At 44.1% G+C, this 14,054-nt stretch overlaps 1 protein-coding gene across 1 annotated transcript in view; it reads right to left on the reverse strand.

The window, feature by feature from the left end:
• The window catches only part of LOC147666252 (phosphatidylinositol 3,4,5-trisphosphate 5-phosphatase 2-like), a 420,611-nt gene that overhangs the window by 148,128 nt on the left and 258,429 nt on the right, over window positions 1–14,054 (reverse strand). Inside the window, exons 22-23 of the mRNA XM_086949195.1 lie at window positions 10,419–10,506; window positions 9,571–9,726 (exon numbers count right to left, since the gene is read on the reverse strand). Of these exons, the coding sequence (XP_086805321.1) occupies window positions 9,571–9,726; window positions 10,419–10,506 (244 nt within the window). The remainder of the gene's footprint in view (window positions 1–9,570; window positions 9,727–10,418; window positions 10,507–14,054) is intronic.

Genomic DNA, 14,054 nt, shown 5'->3' on the forward strand with positions numbered 1-14,054 from the left:
GGAGTACTGCTAATAGGTGAGAGTAGGTGGAGCGATACAGATGTATATGGGTTAGTAGGCAACTGGTAATTCTACTGTGTGGGGAAATGCTTCTTATCATAATGAGGATTCAGATTTTTACTGAATTGCAGGAGTAGTGGAACAGTACTGATGTCAATGAAGATCTTGTTACAGATTCTCAGGACACATTTAGAAATGGTCTGCCTTTAGATTTTGCCTTCTTGTACTTTTAGGTTTAGAGTCTAGTGACGCCCAGGGCCAGACTGGCAATGCCGGGCACCGGGCAAATCAGACATGATGGTGCACACTTGTCTGCCATGGGCATGAATCTCTATTTTCTACAGTTACTGGAAGCCGTGGGGTACGCTCTGGTGTCAGGTGGTGGGCAACAATATTGGGGCACACTAGGAACTCAGTAGGGGAAACATATTGCAGAGGGGGTAGGCTGAAAAACTTTCAATGGGGGTGTTTTCCTGAGCGGTGGTTTGCAAAGAGGTTTTCATCATTGTTTGAGTCAGTTTTATTGCTCTTGTCCCCCCGAAGCCGTTTGAAAGTGGGGGTTGGAGAGAGTTTATACTTGCAGAAGGCAGGGAGTTGAAGGTTTTACAGTTTTAAAAAGCAAAGTTAGTTTGTTAGGTTTATGATGGAGAGTAATGATGCAGGGACAAGGCAAGTTAAGGGAAGTGTGCGGAGTAAAGTTAGGGGTGGTGGTAGGACGACCAACCAATCCCAGCATTGCTGGGATTGGTTGGATTCTGATATGAGCCTTGGCTCTCTGTTTGGGTGCGCAGTCCTGGAAGCTAATGAGGTAGCACAGCAGGTTAGGTGATTGCAGCAGAGATATGTGTTTAACCCGTAGGTCCCAGTCTCAAATCTTGGCAGTTCCAACTAATCTTGCTTATATTTCAAAGTCAATGTATTTAGTATCACGATAGGCATCTACATATTACCTGCCTCACTGTAAAAAATCTTGAGTCATATCCTGGGCTGGCAACAGACTGTGCATACAACTAATTTCTCTTTATAGCACAGGCATAGAGTGAAAAGGGTGCAACGTTTATGCTGCTGTTGTGCACAATTCAACAATTGTGAAGTCATTATTATTTTATTTTTTACAGTAAGCATTTACTTTTTAAACAAGTGGCCCTGCTGAAGGTTTTTAGGTGATCTGAAATGTGAAGGGTTGATAGGCACAGCCTGCTTCTGCAGAGGTTAAGATAATCAACATTTACAACTTCTGTGTGTTTTTTCTTCATGAAATATCAGTAGTCCCTACACATTCTAATGCTTCCCATCGTGATGCTGAAGTCATGTTAGCACAGTCCGGCCGCGCTAACAGGTGTGTGTGTGAATTCTGATTGTATTGTTGTAAATGCTTCCTTTTACAGTCAGTCTGATTCTGTAACTGTTAGCTGGTGCCGCGGAAATGTTTGTTAAAAAATGGTTAAAAGGCAGCACCTGAGATCTGCGCTGGTGCCTCTCAGCCTTCTTAGTCGGTCCCACATGGACAGAGGCTGCCTGGTCAGGCGCAGTGATGCGTGGATTAATGGATTGTGACTCCTGCAAGGCACCTCACACCAAGGAGCTGTGCATTTAATCAGCCAGCATGCGCGCTCCATCTGTTACAAATGCTGGTATCTCAAATAGGCGGCAAACACATTATTTTTGTTTTGGGCCTGGGCCGGGTGGTTCAGCTGAGCCCTGCATCTGTTTTTGCTCCAGCCTCCACTGACTGTAACACGTAGTTTCACAGCCTGGCGCGTGGTAAATATAACTAATACAGGACCTGGCTGCATCTGTTATATATTCAATTTAGAGCGTCACTTACTGCCTGACTGACACCATGTTACAGCTCCACTCTGCTCATTGCTCTCTCAGGCTGCACAGAGCAGCGCTGCTCAGCTCTGAGCATGATCCATGTTATTTACTATTGTCTCATATGCTTGAACTATACGTAGGAGTCAGACACATCCTGCTTTCCATTTAATTCTGGTCAGGTGATGTCCAACTTTCGAACCAACAGTCCATTGTATTTAATTACAGCGTAACTGCTCTGCCTGAGCCTGTACACTGCTCTCAGGACGCGCTAATGCCCCAGACCTCCACTCGGCTGACACAATGAGTGCAGTCCATACATTATTATTTATTAGCACTAAAGGTCTAAAATATTATTCCAGCCTGACTAACCCTGTAGCACACTGACTGATTAATGTGATTATAATTAGCAGCTGAGGTTCTCTCTGGTGCCTCTCAGCCTGCTTGGTCAGGTCTTACATCTGCCAGAGCCTGGACAGACTATTTGTTGATTGTTAGTGCCTTTTCATTTCTGGTGGTTTACAACAGTTTCAAGATCTTCTTAGAGTTTCTTGTTGCTCAAATGAGTGTAATTTCTCATATTGATATGTTTGCTTGGTCTCCATTGTTTGATTTTGCTCGCGAGAGAGTGTCACCCATAGTCGTTGAAATGTCACTCATAATTCCACAGAAGTTATGAAAATGTCACACATAGTAATCCGAAACCTTGGCAGCTATGATTTACTCACTAGTGAGCTGTACTGCTGCATCTGCTCCTTCTCACTGTCTCCTTGGTCCGTGGGGGAAAAAAATCTCAGAGCTGGATAAATAATGCAGCAGCAGTTTCAGGGCCATTGTAGGAGGTGTTGACTGCTGAGACAAGGTTAGATAAGTCCTTGTTGGTCTCAGATTCCTCCACATTCAAATCTGTTTTCATCTGCTTTATTACATCAAAAAAGGCAATTTTTGTTGGCTCTTAGGGCTCAGTGCACTTAACCACCACTAACCAGTGCTAAAGTGCTTGTGCTCTTTCCTTTCAAACATGGTAAAATTGGCTTACACCAAATTGGCAATTTTAATTTACTTGTAAGTCCCTAGAAATGTGGTTCTACATGTACCCGGGGACTGTACATTAAATGCCGCTAGTGGGCCTGCAACACTTACTGTGCCACCCACTTAAGAAGGGTATTTAAAGATGTGTCATGTCAAGGCCAGGGCCTTTGTGCTAATTTTTTCATGCTTTCTGGCCAGGGTGCCATTTGAGACATTTCCTTTACTTCTGTCAGCCTGGGTGCTTATGTGTGACATTTCCATGCTTTCTGGCCTGGGTGCTTAATTATGTGTGCTATTTCCATAGTTTCTGGCCTCAGTTACCTGGAGGCTCATGTGTGACATTTCCATGCTTACTGGTCTGGGTGCTTATGTGTGACATTTGCATGCTTAGTGCCTAGGTGCTTATGTGTGATATTTCCACAGTATTCTGGCCTCAGTCAGTGGCCTGTGGCCTGTGTGCTCATGTGTGACATCACATGTCAGTGCGTAATGTGTGATAACATGAGGGACAATTTACTATGCTTTAAAAGTTAATACAATCTAATATGTAATGAAAAATGTGTTGAAAAATGCTTTGTTTTGGCGTTTCTGTCTCTTAAATTTTCTTGGGGGGGACAGGTTCAACCCCCCAAATTCCCCCTAGTAGTGGTTGCTCACTGCACTTGCTCACTACACACCATGGGGGGGGGGGGGGGGGGGCTGGTCTCACTTTTACTGTGTTCTCTCTGATTCACTACTTGTGTCTATATTTTGTGCGCTCTGAAAGAACGTCTATGGGTACATATGACTGGGTGGGTAACCTGGTGCTCTTTAATGTCATCATCTAATATGGAAACAATTGAGTATGTAATGAAAAATGTGCTGTAAAAATCACCATTTTGGGGTGTCGTTTTACAAAATTTTCGTGGATGGAGAACCCCCCCAAGCCCCCCTAGTAGCGGTCGGGCTCGCTCGCTACGCTCACTCGCAGCGCGCCCGACGGGGGCTGGTCTTCAGAAATTTGCCAGGGCTGCTTTCAGTTCCCAGTCCGGCCCTGTACACAGTCCATCAGCAACGGCCATTCAAAGAGTCCTCAAGGCCAAGTTAATGCCGGCCCTTAACTACGTACAACAGGCGTATCCGGGCAAATTAAATAAGGAGTTGGAAAAAATCCATTGCGGGGCATACAAGAGACTGTATCACCTGCCGAAATGCATAAGAAACACTCTAATCCGCCTGGAATTCGCCCTTAACCAACAAACCTTGGAAGAGATGGCAGCCCTAAGTAAATATTATTACCTCGCAACAGCGGCATGCGATAACACACTAAAGGCCGTCCTGAAACACATCTTTACTGAACCAGGGAACCCCTGGTCAGCTACCATCGAAGCTGCCATGACGCAAGTGAACCTGGCGAACGAGTCGTGGACCATCAAACACGTGATAAAGAGACAAGTGCGTGCACGCTCCCGGGAGCTGGACTTGGAGTCCCCCAGGAAAAGAGCCTTCCATGAGTCCTTATGCTTGCCACACATAGCGCACAATCCTCGAAACTATCTCACGCAGGCCGTGGGCCTCCCAGCTCTCCACAAGATCCTCGCCTACAGATTGCACTCCCTGCTGCTCAATGAACTATATCACCCGGAAAATGCAGGCACAGGAGTTCGGGATTGCAGACTCTGCAACTATAAACGAGAGTCACTGGCCCACTTACTGTTTTGCTGCCCCGCTCTACGTGCACCCCGCACACTCTACCTTAGGCCCATTCTTAGGGACGCTGGGACACGCACAGTCAAGGAAGCAATCCATCATCTATACACCTTGAGCGTAGTAAAACAGATGGCCTCATTCGGAAAATTTATACAACAGACTCGACTCGAGTTGACAGCAGCAAAGGCCACGCAGGAATAGAGACCTTGCTGTAGGACTTCCGGTGGCCCTCACAGGCCCCCGACCGCATGTGCCCGTATGAACTTTGGGAACTTCTTATAAAGCTTGTCACCAGAAATTCTGTGGTTTTTTGCCCTTACGAACTTTGGGAACCTTTTAACATACGCCTGACTACTGAAATTTTGTGGTTTTTTAACTTTTGTAATTTTATACCTTGATCTTAATGTAATGGTTTTAAGTAACCACACAATAAAAGTTATTCATTCATTCATAGTTATTTTTTTCTCCTTTTTCACTACTCTTTTTCGCAATCTACATCGCATTCCACATGTGAGGCGGAAAATCTGTGTTCAAAAAGCATGTTCATTTTGGAGGAGTCAGAATATAACTGAACTGTCGACAATGTTTACGTTTTATGTTATCACTATTACACTGATTCCAGTAGGCTTCGAGTATTCTTATGGTTATATTTACATTGTGAATATTTGATAAACGTTATGGGCACCGGGTTATGTTATAGAAGGAAAAGAAGCATTATGGGTGTTTGAGTGCTTAAAGCTAAAGCGAGTGAGAGAGTACGGTCAGGTGACAACCACGTGATTAATATGGGAACGGATTGGAGAAAAGGGGCGAAAACAGGGTTTAAAAACAGGTGAACCGCGAAGCTCAGGATCATTACTTTTGCGAGTGGGTGAGGAGCATGACGGATTGGTAGTAGCACTAAGGATTACCAGCAGGTATGTTAGAGGTATCACGGAAACAGGGAAATGATAGCAGAGTGAAGGAAAGTAAAGGTTGGTAAAGGGAATGCTGGAAATTAATGAGAAAGGATTAGGAGGAGGGTTGTGCTCGTAGAGAATGTATTGAATGTTAGTGGAAGAGGTGAAGGGGGAGTGGTCAGGAGAAGGAGTATAGGAGTACAAACAACTAATGAAAGGAAGGATTTTGCTCCGACACAGTGGAGCTAGTGTGAAGGATTTGAAGGAGTGTGACTGACGTGGGAACATGAAAAGTAAACACCGACTGTGTGTCACATAAAAATTATTTTTTATCTGGATAGCGAAATTATTGTTAACAATTGAGTAGATGTTTATAGATGTAAGGGATTACGTGAGCATTTTTGGAAATAACACATTGTGTACGCAATAAGAGGATGTTATACTAAACATATGCACATTGTAATTTTCAGTTACCCCTGACGAAGAGCCAGACAGGCTTGAAATGCATTGGGTGTGAATAAACTGCTTTTTATGAACCTGGCTCTAGTACGTGTTTTTGAAGGAGGTTCGGAAGGCCCATCTTTAACACAAGAAACCTGGGAAATTGCTTTTTCCTTACATGTGGATTGCAACAGTGTATATGTTTACTTGGACAGACAAAGGACGAAAAAGAGTACTGAAAAAGGAGAAAAAAATAACTAGGAAACGAAAAAAAGTTGAACGACAAAACAGTCTGCTAAATGCAGAATTCTGCTGTGCCATTGGTTTGGGACCCCAAGGTGTTCCATTGTGGATGAAACTCACAACAGGGACAGCAGTCCTCTGTCTGTCAGTGACAGTGCTCATGGTGCACCCCTGCAGGGTCACAGGACAACTCTGGGATCTTATGCATGTTAAGGGAGAGGCCTGGGCCGCTGCACATACAAAGTAGCATGACAGTAGAACAAAATAAAAAACAGGATACCACACACATGAAGCCAGGCACCTAGGGTAGGGGAATACAACTGTATACCATGTAGGGGACATCCCATCCGCAGTAGCATTTTTTCTTTGCCAATCTGGAACAGCACTGACAAAAAGTTGTCAGGATTCATTCTAGGACCTAAGTAGTGGAGGCCCTGGACTACCAGCTCTTGTGGGTTGGCCTACATTCAAAGGGTCAAGAACAGACAGTTCCGTTCCAAGGCACAGCACTTGTGGTCACTCCGAACAGACTATGGGCTAGCAAAATAGTGCCTGAAACTGTCCCCTTGTGGGGCTCCCAGTCTCTTTTAGTTTGTCATAGATTTATTTTCCTTCACTTTTGTTGGGTTAATCCCTTTCCTGTTTTGAGCTTCTCTTTTCCATTGGTTTTCTTATCTCTTTTGCTGACAGATTTCTGTGCTTCATTATGTTTGGTCGTTTGATCTCATCACTATTACAGCATCTGGGTGTATCCTGGTGCCTTCGGAGCTCAATTCCGCCATCTCCTTGAAAGCATTAGTTGAGTCACACTGTCTTCCTTGTCTATCATTTCTTGTGTGATTATATTAATTGTCATTGTGTCACTTGTTCATACAGGCCTTCAGCCCAACTCTGAGATTTGCCACCCATTCCAGGAGTACAGAAGTGCTCACTAATGCAGAATGTTTCTCTCTTGCCTTGCCTAACCCTACATTCCCCTTAACGGATTATGGGCATTTTATTTTTAATTTTCAAAAAGAAAATCCAGTTTGGGGATTTTCTTTTTGAAAATAAAAAAGTATACTATTTGGTGCAGGGCTCCCTCCCGCTGATTTTTCAAAAAGAAAATCCCCAAACTGGATTTTCTTTTTGAAAATAAAAAATGAAATGCCCACCCTCCATTGGAGCCATCTCCCATGGCGATAGGAGCATTTAGAAGTTTCAATGTAACTGCTAATCCATTGTTTACCATTGTGCTGGGGACAGTGTGGTTGCCATAGTCTACTATTAATTGCAAGCCCCACATCATTAAATTCTCATCTCGATTTTGTCAGGAGGAATGCCTTCCGAGAAGATGTCTTCAAAAATAGCAAAACTTCACGTCTGGTCATTCTTTGCAACCTGTATAAATTACCCTTAATCTCAGTTTAAACTGATCAAATCAAGACTGCCAAGATCTTCACAAAGTTGGATCTGCATGAGGGATACAATCCGGTACAGATCAGAGTAGGCAATGAGTGGGAAACTACTTTTAACACCAGGTGTGGCCATTATGAGTATATGTTCATGCCTTTCAGTCAATGTAACCCTTCAACCCCATTCCAACACTTAGGAAATTACATCTTCAGGGATTTCTAAAAGCAGTGAGTTATCTTGATGATATCCTGAAATTTTCAACTCAGTCGAACAATATCGAAGACATGTCAACGAGGTGTTATCCCACTTCTGGACGCATTGACTGGATGCACAATTAGAGACTTGTGAATTTGTAATGAATTCGGTCAGTTTTTTGTGCTTCGCTGTATCTGAACTAGGCATCCAGATAGATCCCTGCAAAGTTAGAGCGGTTTTGGACTGGGCTCACCAAACAGTGGCAAAGAGATCCAAAATTGCCAAGGCTTTGCCATCTTCTAGAGACAATTTACTCCTTTATTTCTCAAGAATTGTATTACCCCTAACTCTTCTTATAAAGGCAAGGATCAAGTTTAAGTGGGACTGTGAAAAAGAAAAGCATTTCAACAATGAAATCATTTGTTTACAACTGCACCTATGCTTTGGTATCTTGATAATGAACTTCCATGCATAGTAGAGACTGATGCTTCAGCTTAAACCATTGGAGCCATCTTGTCCCGGAGACATCCAGTGACAGACGAATTACATCCTATTACCTTGTTCCCTAGAGCGCTCTCTTCATCATAAAGAAACTAACTACATCATCTATGAGAATAACTGGCAATAAAATAGAGGCATTTAGTCAATGACGTCTTTATCTGGAAGGGGCAAAGCATAAAAACACCACCTGGTCTGACCATAAGAACCTCGAGTTTGTAAAATCTATGAGGGGCAGTAACGACGGACATGCCAGATGGACCCTCTTCTTCCCCTGGTTTTATTCTGACATCTCTTATCGTCCAGGGAAGAGACATTGGACATTTGATGCCTTATCCTCTCCAGCATCCATGGAATAAGAACTAGAGGAAGATTTACCTCCTACTATTTTGACACTACAAGCTGGTGGTCTTAGTGCGGAATACTTTCTCCTACAAATTCGAAAAGGACAGAATCAGCTTCTCAGAAATGACTGGGTGCTAGAACATCCAAGCACTTGAATGATAAGACAGGATTTGTTATGTCATGAGAATAGACTTTTTATTCTCACCGACACCCTGCAGAGATCCAGCCCTGTCAGTAAAAACCCAGAGCAGCAGTGAGGCTGGCCTGTGGAAGCCCCATTTTACAGACAGCATTCTTGGAAAGGTTTCAAACCCTCTGTACTGTAATGAGCTAGGAAGTAATGAGAGTGGTAATGTAAATTACTGCATGCTCTACCTTTTCAGGTGTCAGGCATTAACTCAACTACTCACACCTAAACCTTGTGTAAGTGAAGCCTTCCTGGACACTGACTACACCTGTGACAAAGACCTTCCCAATAACAGGTGTTGTATCAGTCATTGACACCACCAAACAGTATAACTAAGATACAGTGATCGGTCTTCTCATGCAGCTATGGGTAGGCGCACGATGGCCAGCCCACCTCTGACTGGAAATGAGCCTCAATGTAATACTGTTTCCAATATTAGGTTACTGATCTTATTTTATTTATTTACGTCTGTAGCTCTAACACAAATTCTCTTTTATTTCATGCCTGATACATTGTGCAACACCTCATAATGCCTTTCCATATGTTTTCTAGCCAACTCATGCTTTCTACCATCTCAAAATGGGGATCTGAACAGCCGCCTCATAGGAGGAATCCTGCCCCAAGCATTAGATATTTTTATTTATTCCACAGTTTAGTGTCCATGAGGGTGGGAAACCAGAACAGAAAAACAGGGGTCAGAATTGGTAGAGCACATGCCTAAAACTCCAACATGGTTTCACAATAGTGCATGGTGGCCTACAGCCCTCTTTCACAGGCCATGCTCAATCATTTCATATAAAGGAATAACTTCATGGAAACAAGCGTGCTTACCGTACAGCCGCTCCCGCGTCCCACGCCGGTCTCTGGGGATCTGTACTTTCATCCGGCCACGGATGGAGCCCGTCTCCTCTCCGCGGTGGGAGAGGAAGGTCTCAAACTGCTGCGGTACGCTGCTGATCATGGAACGCATGGCTATGCAGCACTCACCTACAGAGGGCAGTGGAACATTATAATGAGATGGTAAGGCATCATGACATCACATTGAGGGTCCCACCATGCTCCTCAAATGGAACATAACTGACCAGCTGTGGTCCAGAACAGGATAGAACTTACTTTCCCTGACCTTCTAACCAAGCTGAAGTATCTCCCTTATGAAACTGGTGCTCAGCCTGGTTCAAAAGCACTTATGAAGACTACAGAGGCTTTGATACTACAGATTCTACGTTGAGAATTTATTATAACCTTAGATGCTTATTATGTTGGACTAAAGTCTTACTTCCATACACCCTTGATGTAATAGTCCTTTGACTGTCCTTCGATTGACAAGTTCTGAAATAAGATTTTCTAGGGAAAATACATGTAGCAAAGAATCACAACATCAACACTATGGCCTACAAGAACAGGTACAGAAAAATGCCAATGATTTGCAGGTGAAAAACAAATGTAAACTTTCCTTGTAAACAGACACAATGGAAACCAAACATCCATGTGGAGGCAGACTCAAGTAAACAGGAACACAAGACCACTGATCTGTAGTAACCATTGAAAAACAAACCACACTTCCATTGTAAACAGGCACAATACAAACCAAATACATGTGGGACCTGATCGAAATGAAACTCAACTACCTGCATAAAAAGACTCAAGACAAAACCAAAAGCATAGGATGTTGAATGTACCATATGACTCGTGTCCGTCGCAGGATTTGACAGTCAGGAGCAAGTGCTGGTCCAGTAGATATTCCATGTCCGCCACAATCGGATGCAGCTGAAGACAAAAGCAGGACAGGGACAAAGATCAGAACCAATACAGGAGAAAAGTGCAAGAATCTACCATCCTGCTGGTAATCCATTCCACACATGCAAACACAGACTCATATGTATGTAAACCTTTCTTTCTCTTTGTTTTTGCTCTTTGCCTCTTTCTTTCTCTTATTTGCTCTCTGCCTCTTTCTTTGCTCTTTGCCTCTTTCTTTCTCGTTTTTGCTTCTTATTACTCTTCCCCTTTTCTCTTTTGCTTTTTTAGGTCTCGCCTACGCAGCGCGCATGCGCTGCATAGGAAAAAGACCTATAGCCATCACTACATTTTTGCAGGCAAAAATGTGCAAGCGCTGCATTGCTTCCAACAGCAACGCATGCACGTTTGGCGTTTCCCTTGTGGGAGCGAGCAGCTGGCGCCATATGTTAGCAATTATCGCTGCTGCTCGCTCCCACAAGGGAAACCGGCGCAGGCCCCCTCCTCTCTCCCCTCCCCCTGCTGCCGTTGAAGGCGCACGCGTGCTCGCTTGTTTTTCTCATTGTGTGAAAATTTAAATTAGCTGCCACATGCTCTCCATGGCCGCATCATTTTGTGTAATATTGTTAATCACTCCTTGTCAATTTTATATCCCTGAAGTAGGTGATTGTATTGAAAGCATTTAGAGAAGGGAACGGGCACTTCAGACATGGAGGCTCTCGCAGGTGCTGACACTGGCAAAACTCGTCAGTGGGGGCCCTGCTATGGCCACGCCCCCTGTTTAACACCACATCCCATATGTTTAATACTGTTCCCCATTATATCATTGGGAACGCATTAAGACCCAGGCGGTAGACAGGTTTAGCGAGAGGTCCAGCACACTAACAACCTTTAATAGCATGAATCCGAGTAACTAATTAGATTTTTTTTCTTCATCTCCTTTAAGGGGGGGCTGTGTCAAGCTACCCGGTCCACTCCTGCAAATTACAGATGGTGAAAAATGACCCATTTCTTGTATGGAGGCATGGGAGATTGGAGATCTTACCTTTTCGCGAAACATAATTAAAGTATGGACAAATTAAATTACCGTGATTGTTTCTGCCGAGGGGGGTAGATGGGGAAACAGTGACCTGATCAAGTCAGCAGATGGCTTTCAATACACTGCACCCTTTCTGAACTCTGGGCTGTTTTTTTGGCAAGGAATCCCTTTCGAGGAGCGTATTATTTCTTGTCTTCACACAGAAAGGCAAAAAACGCATTACAGAAATATAAACACCTTTCCAGGGTTCATGGGCAGCTGGGTTTGAGGGGTACACAGTCGATTCGGGCGGGTTTGTCAGGGGTGTGTCTGTTACTGGTGTAGCAGGTGCAGTGCACTGGGCACAGATGTGTGAGGGGTTCAATGCACATCACTTTAGGCTGTGTATTGTTAACCAACAGGGGACGCAGGAATTTGATTTGCTTGCATTAAGTGTCACAACACCCTTGTCACGCCACTAAGTGGAATGTGCACACCACCCATTCCCCATTGATGGAACAAGATGAGTGCTCTGGAAATGTGGAGCCATGTTTTTGGCGTCCACAAAAAAGGCACTGGGGCTGTATTGTATTAGAAATAAGTAAAGCATTTCTCCTCCTCCAAGAAACACACTTACACCTGACTCCCTCATGAAAAAAATCACAAACTGCGTTCATTAGATACGTGTAAAAAGACACATTTATCTGGTGTTCCGGTAGAAAAGATGCAGTTCCTTGGAAGGGAATCAGATTAGAAGATATACGGTTTCAAGCGATAAAAACGAATGAAATATACTTTAGATTTGGTAGAACTCAAAACAAGCTCCCCGCTTGAGAACAATCTCCACGAGAAATTTAAAAAAAAATATTCATTTTCCATAGAGACAAGGAGAACACACACTACCCGGTGACCACGATGCTTTGTATTTCTGTATGTTGTAGATATTGTTGACGGGAAACTGCGCTGGTTAAATTGAATCCACGCACTGCACGCATAACAGTGCAAACGTTTATCACGATTGTGGAATGATGATTCTAAATCAGGCTACAAGCAAAATCTAAGAGTATGCAAACTTTAGTGATGGGTGTCCACAGGTATATTCATTCATGTTATACAAACATTCAGAATGACAAGGCCATGACCTAAAGGCCGTGCCACTTTATTTAATTTCACTGTTAACCAAAGAGAATTTCCCTCAACGATGTTCAATAAACATAGACACCTTTCGGCCTCTGGGACGAAGGAATGAAATATTTGATGTTCCATTGAAACACCAATGCCGTGGTAGAAGGGGGACCTGACCTGCAGCAGCGACATATGCGTGTGACCGCCCCAGAATTCTTTGCAGACAATAGTTGTTTTAATATGGTGAAGCACGCATTTATTTGTTTTAAACGTGTGTATTGTGGCAGTTGTTTCAAGATCCTAGGGCGTCTGTGTCTTACCATTTTACCGATGCGCCAGGTAAAGAATGGAAGCAAAGCGAAGGGGGAACCCCATTATAGAATTCGAAGGAAAGGACAACGTATGCACTCGTGTTGTCCTCTCACTGTTTCAGTAATGAGAACCAATCAATACAAAGCGCCTCTATTGGGTGCACGTGCCAGAGACACAGGGTGAACAATGCTGCTGAGGGGGTCTCGTGCTGAGCTCTCTTCTGACGGACTCGAAGCATGAAATACGAATGGCTGTACGTAAGTTAAAAGGGGCCCACCTGGGACGGTCTTTCAGCTGGATGAATGTTTTCTTTTTGTATCTGCAGCACCCGACATTGCCATAGCCATCCCGGACACCTACAAGATCATCCGAAAAGACCGCACCAACAAAACAGGAGGAGGCATCGCCATCGTCCATAAGAACACCATCAGAATCACGACCAGCTTCGATGATAACCTCGCTACCGCCGAACACCTTCACTTCCAGATCCACACCGACCCCAGGACCACACTTAGAGGCACCCTCATCTACAGACCACCAGGAACCCGTAAACAATTCAACGAAGACATCACTGACTTCATCAGCCCACATGCCCTCCCCTCCGAGAACTACATTCTACTGGGAGACTTCAACTTCCATCTAGAAAAGAAAAATGACAGCAACACCGCCACTCTTCTGGACAACCTAGCTAATCTTGGACTCAAACAACTCGTTACCACCCATACCCATGTAGCCGGACATACGCTCGACTCCATCTTCACCTCCTGCAAACACATCTCCTTCGATCACACCACAGCTCTCCATTGGACGGACCACAGCTGTGTTCACTTCAGCTACAAAACTACCACGATCCACAACCCCCCACAACCCATTCCCCGAAGAAACTGGAACAAAATCACCACCGACCAACTCATCACATCGCTCAACCAAAACCCCCCCACCCTTTCATCGGACCCAAACGAAGCTGCCACCAAATTCAAACAATGGATTACTCACAGCGCTGACGAATTAGCACCTCTGAAAAACCACCAAACCAAACAGGGTAGTAAAAAGGCCCGTTGGTTCAACGACGACCTTAAAAAATCCAAGAAACTTTGCCGTACTCTCGAGAAAACATGGAGAAAAA

This window comes from Lissotriton vulgaris, unplaced genomic scaffold (assembly GCF_964263255.1).
Source record: "Lissotriton vulgaris unplaced genomic scaffold, aLisVul1.2 SCAFFOLD_568, whole genome shotgun sequence".
Classification (NCBI taxonomy): domain Eukaryota; kingdom Metazoa; phylum Chordata; class Amphibia; order Caudata; family Salamandridae; genus Lissotriton; species Lissotriton vulgaris.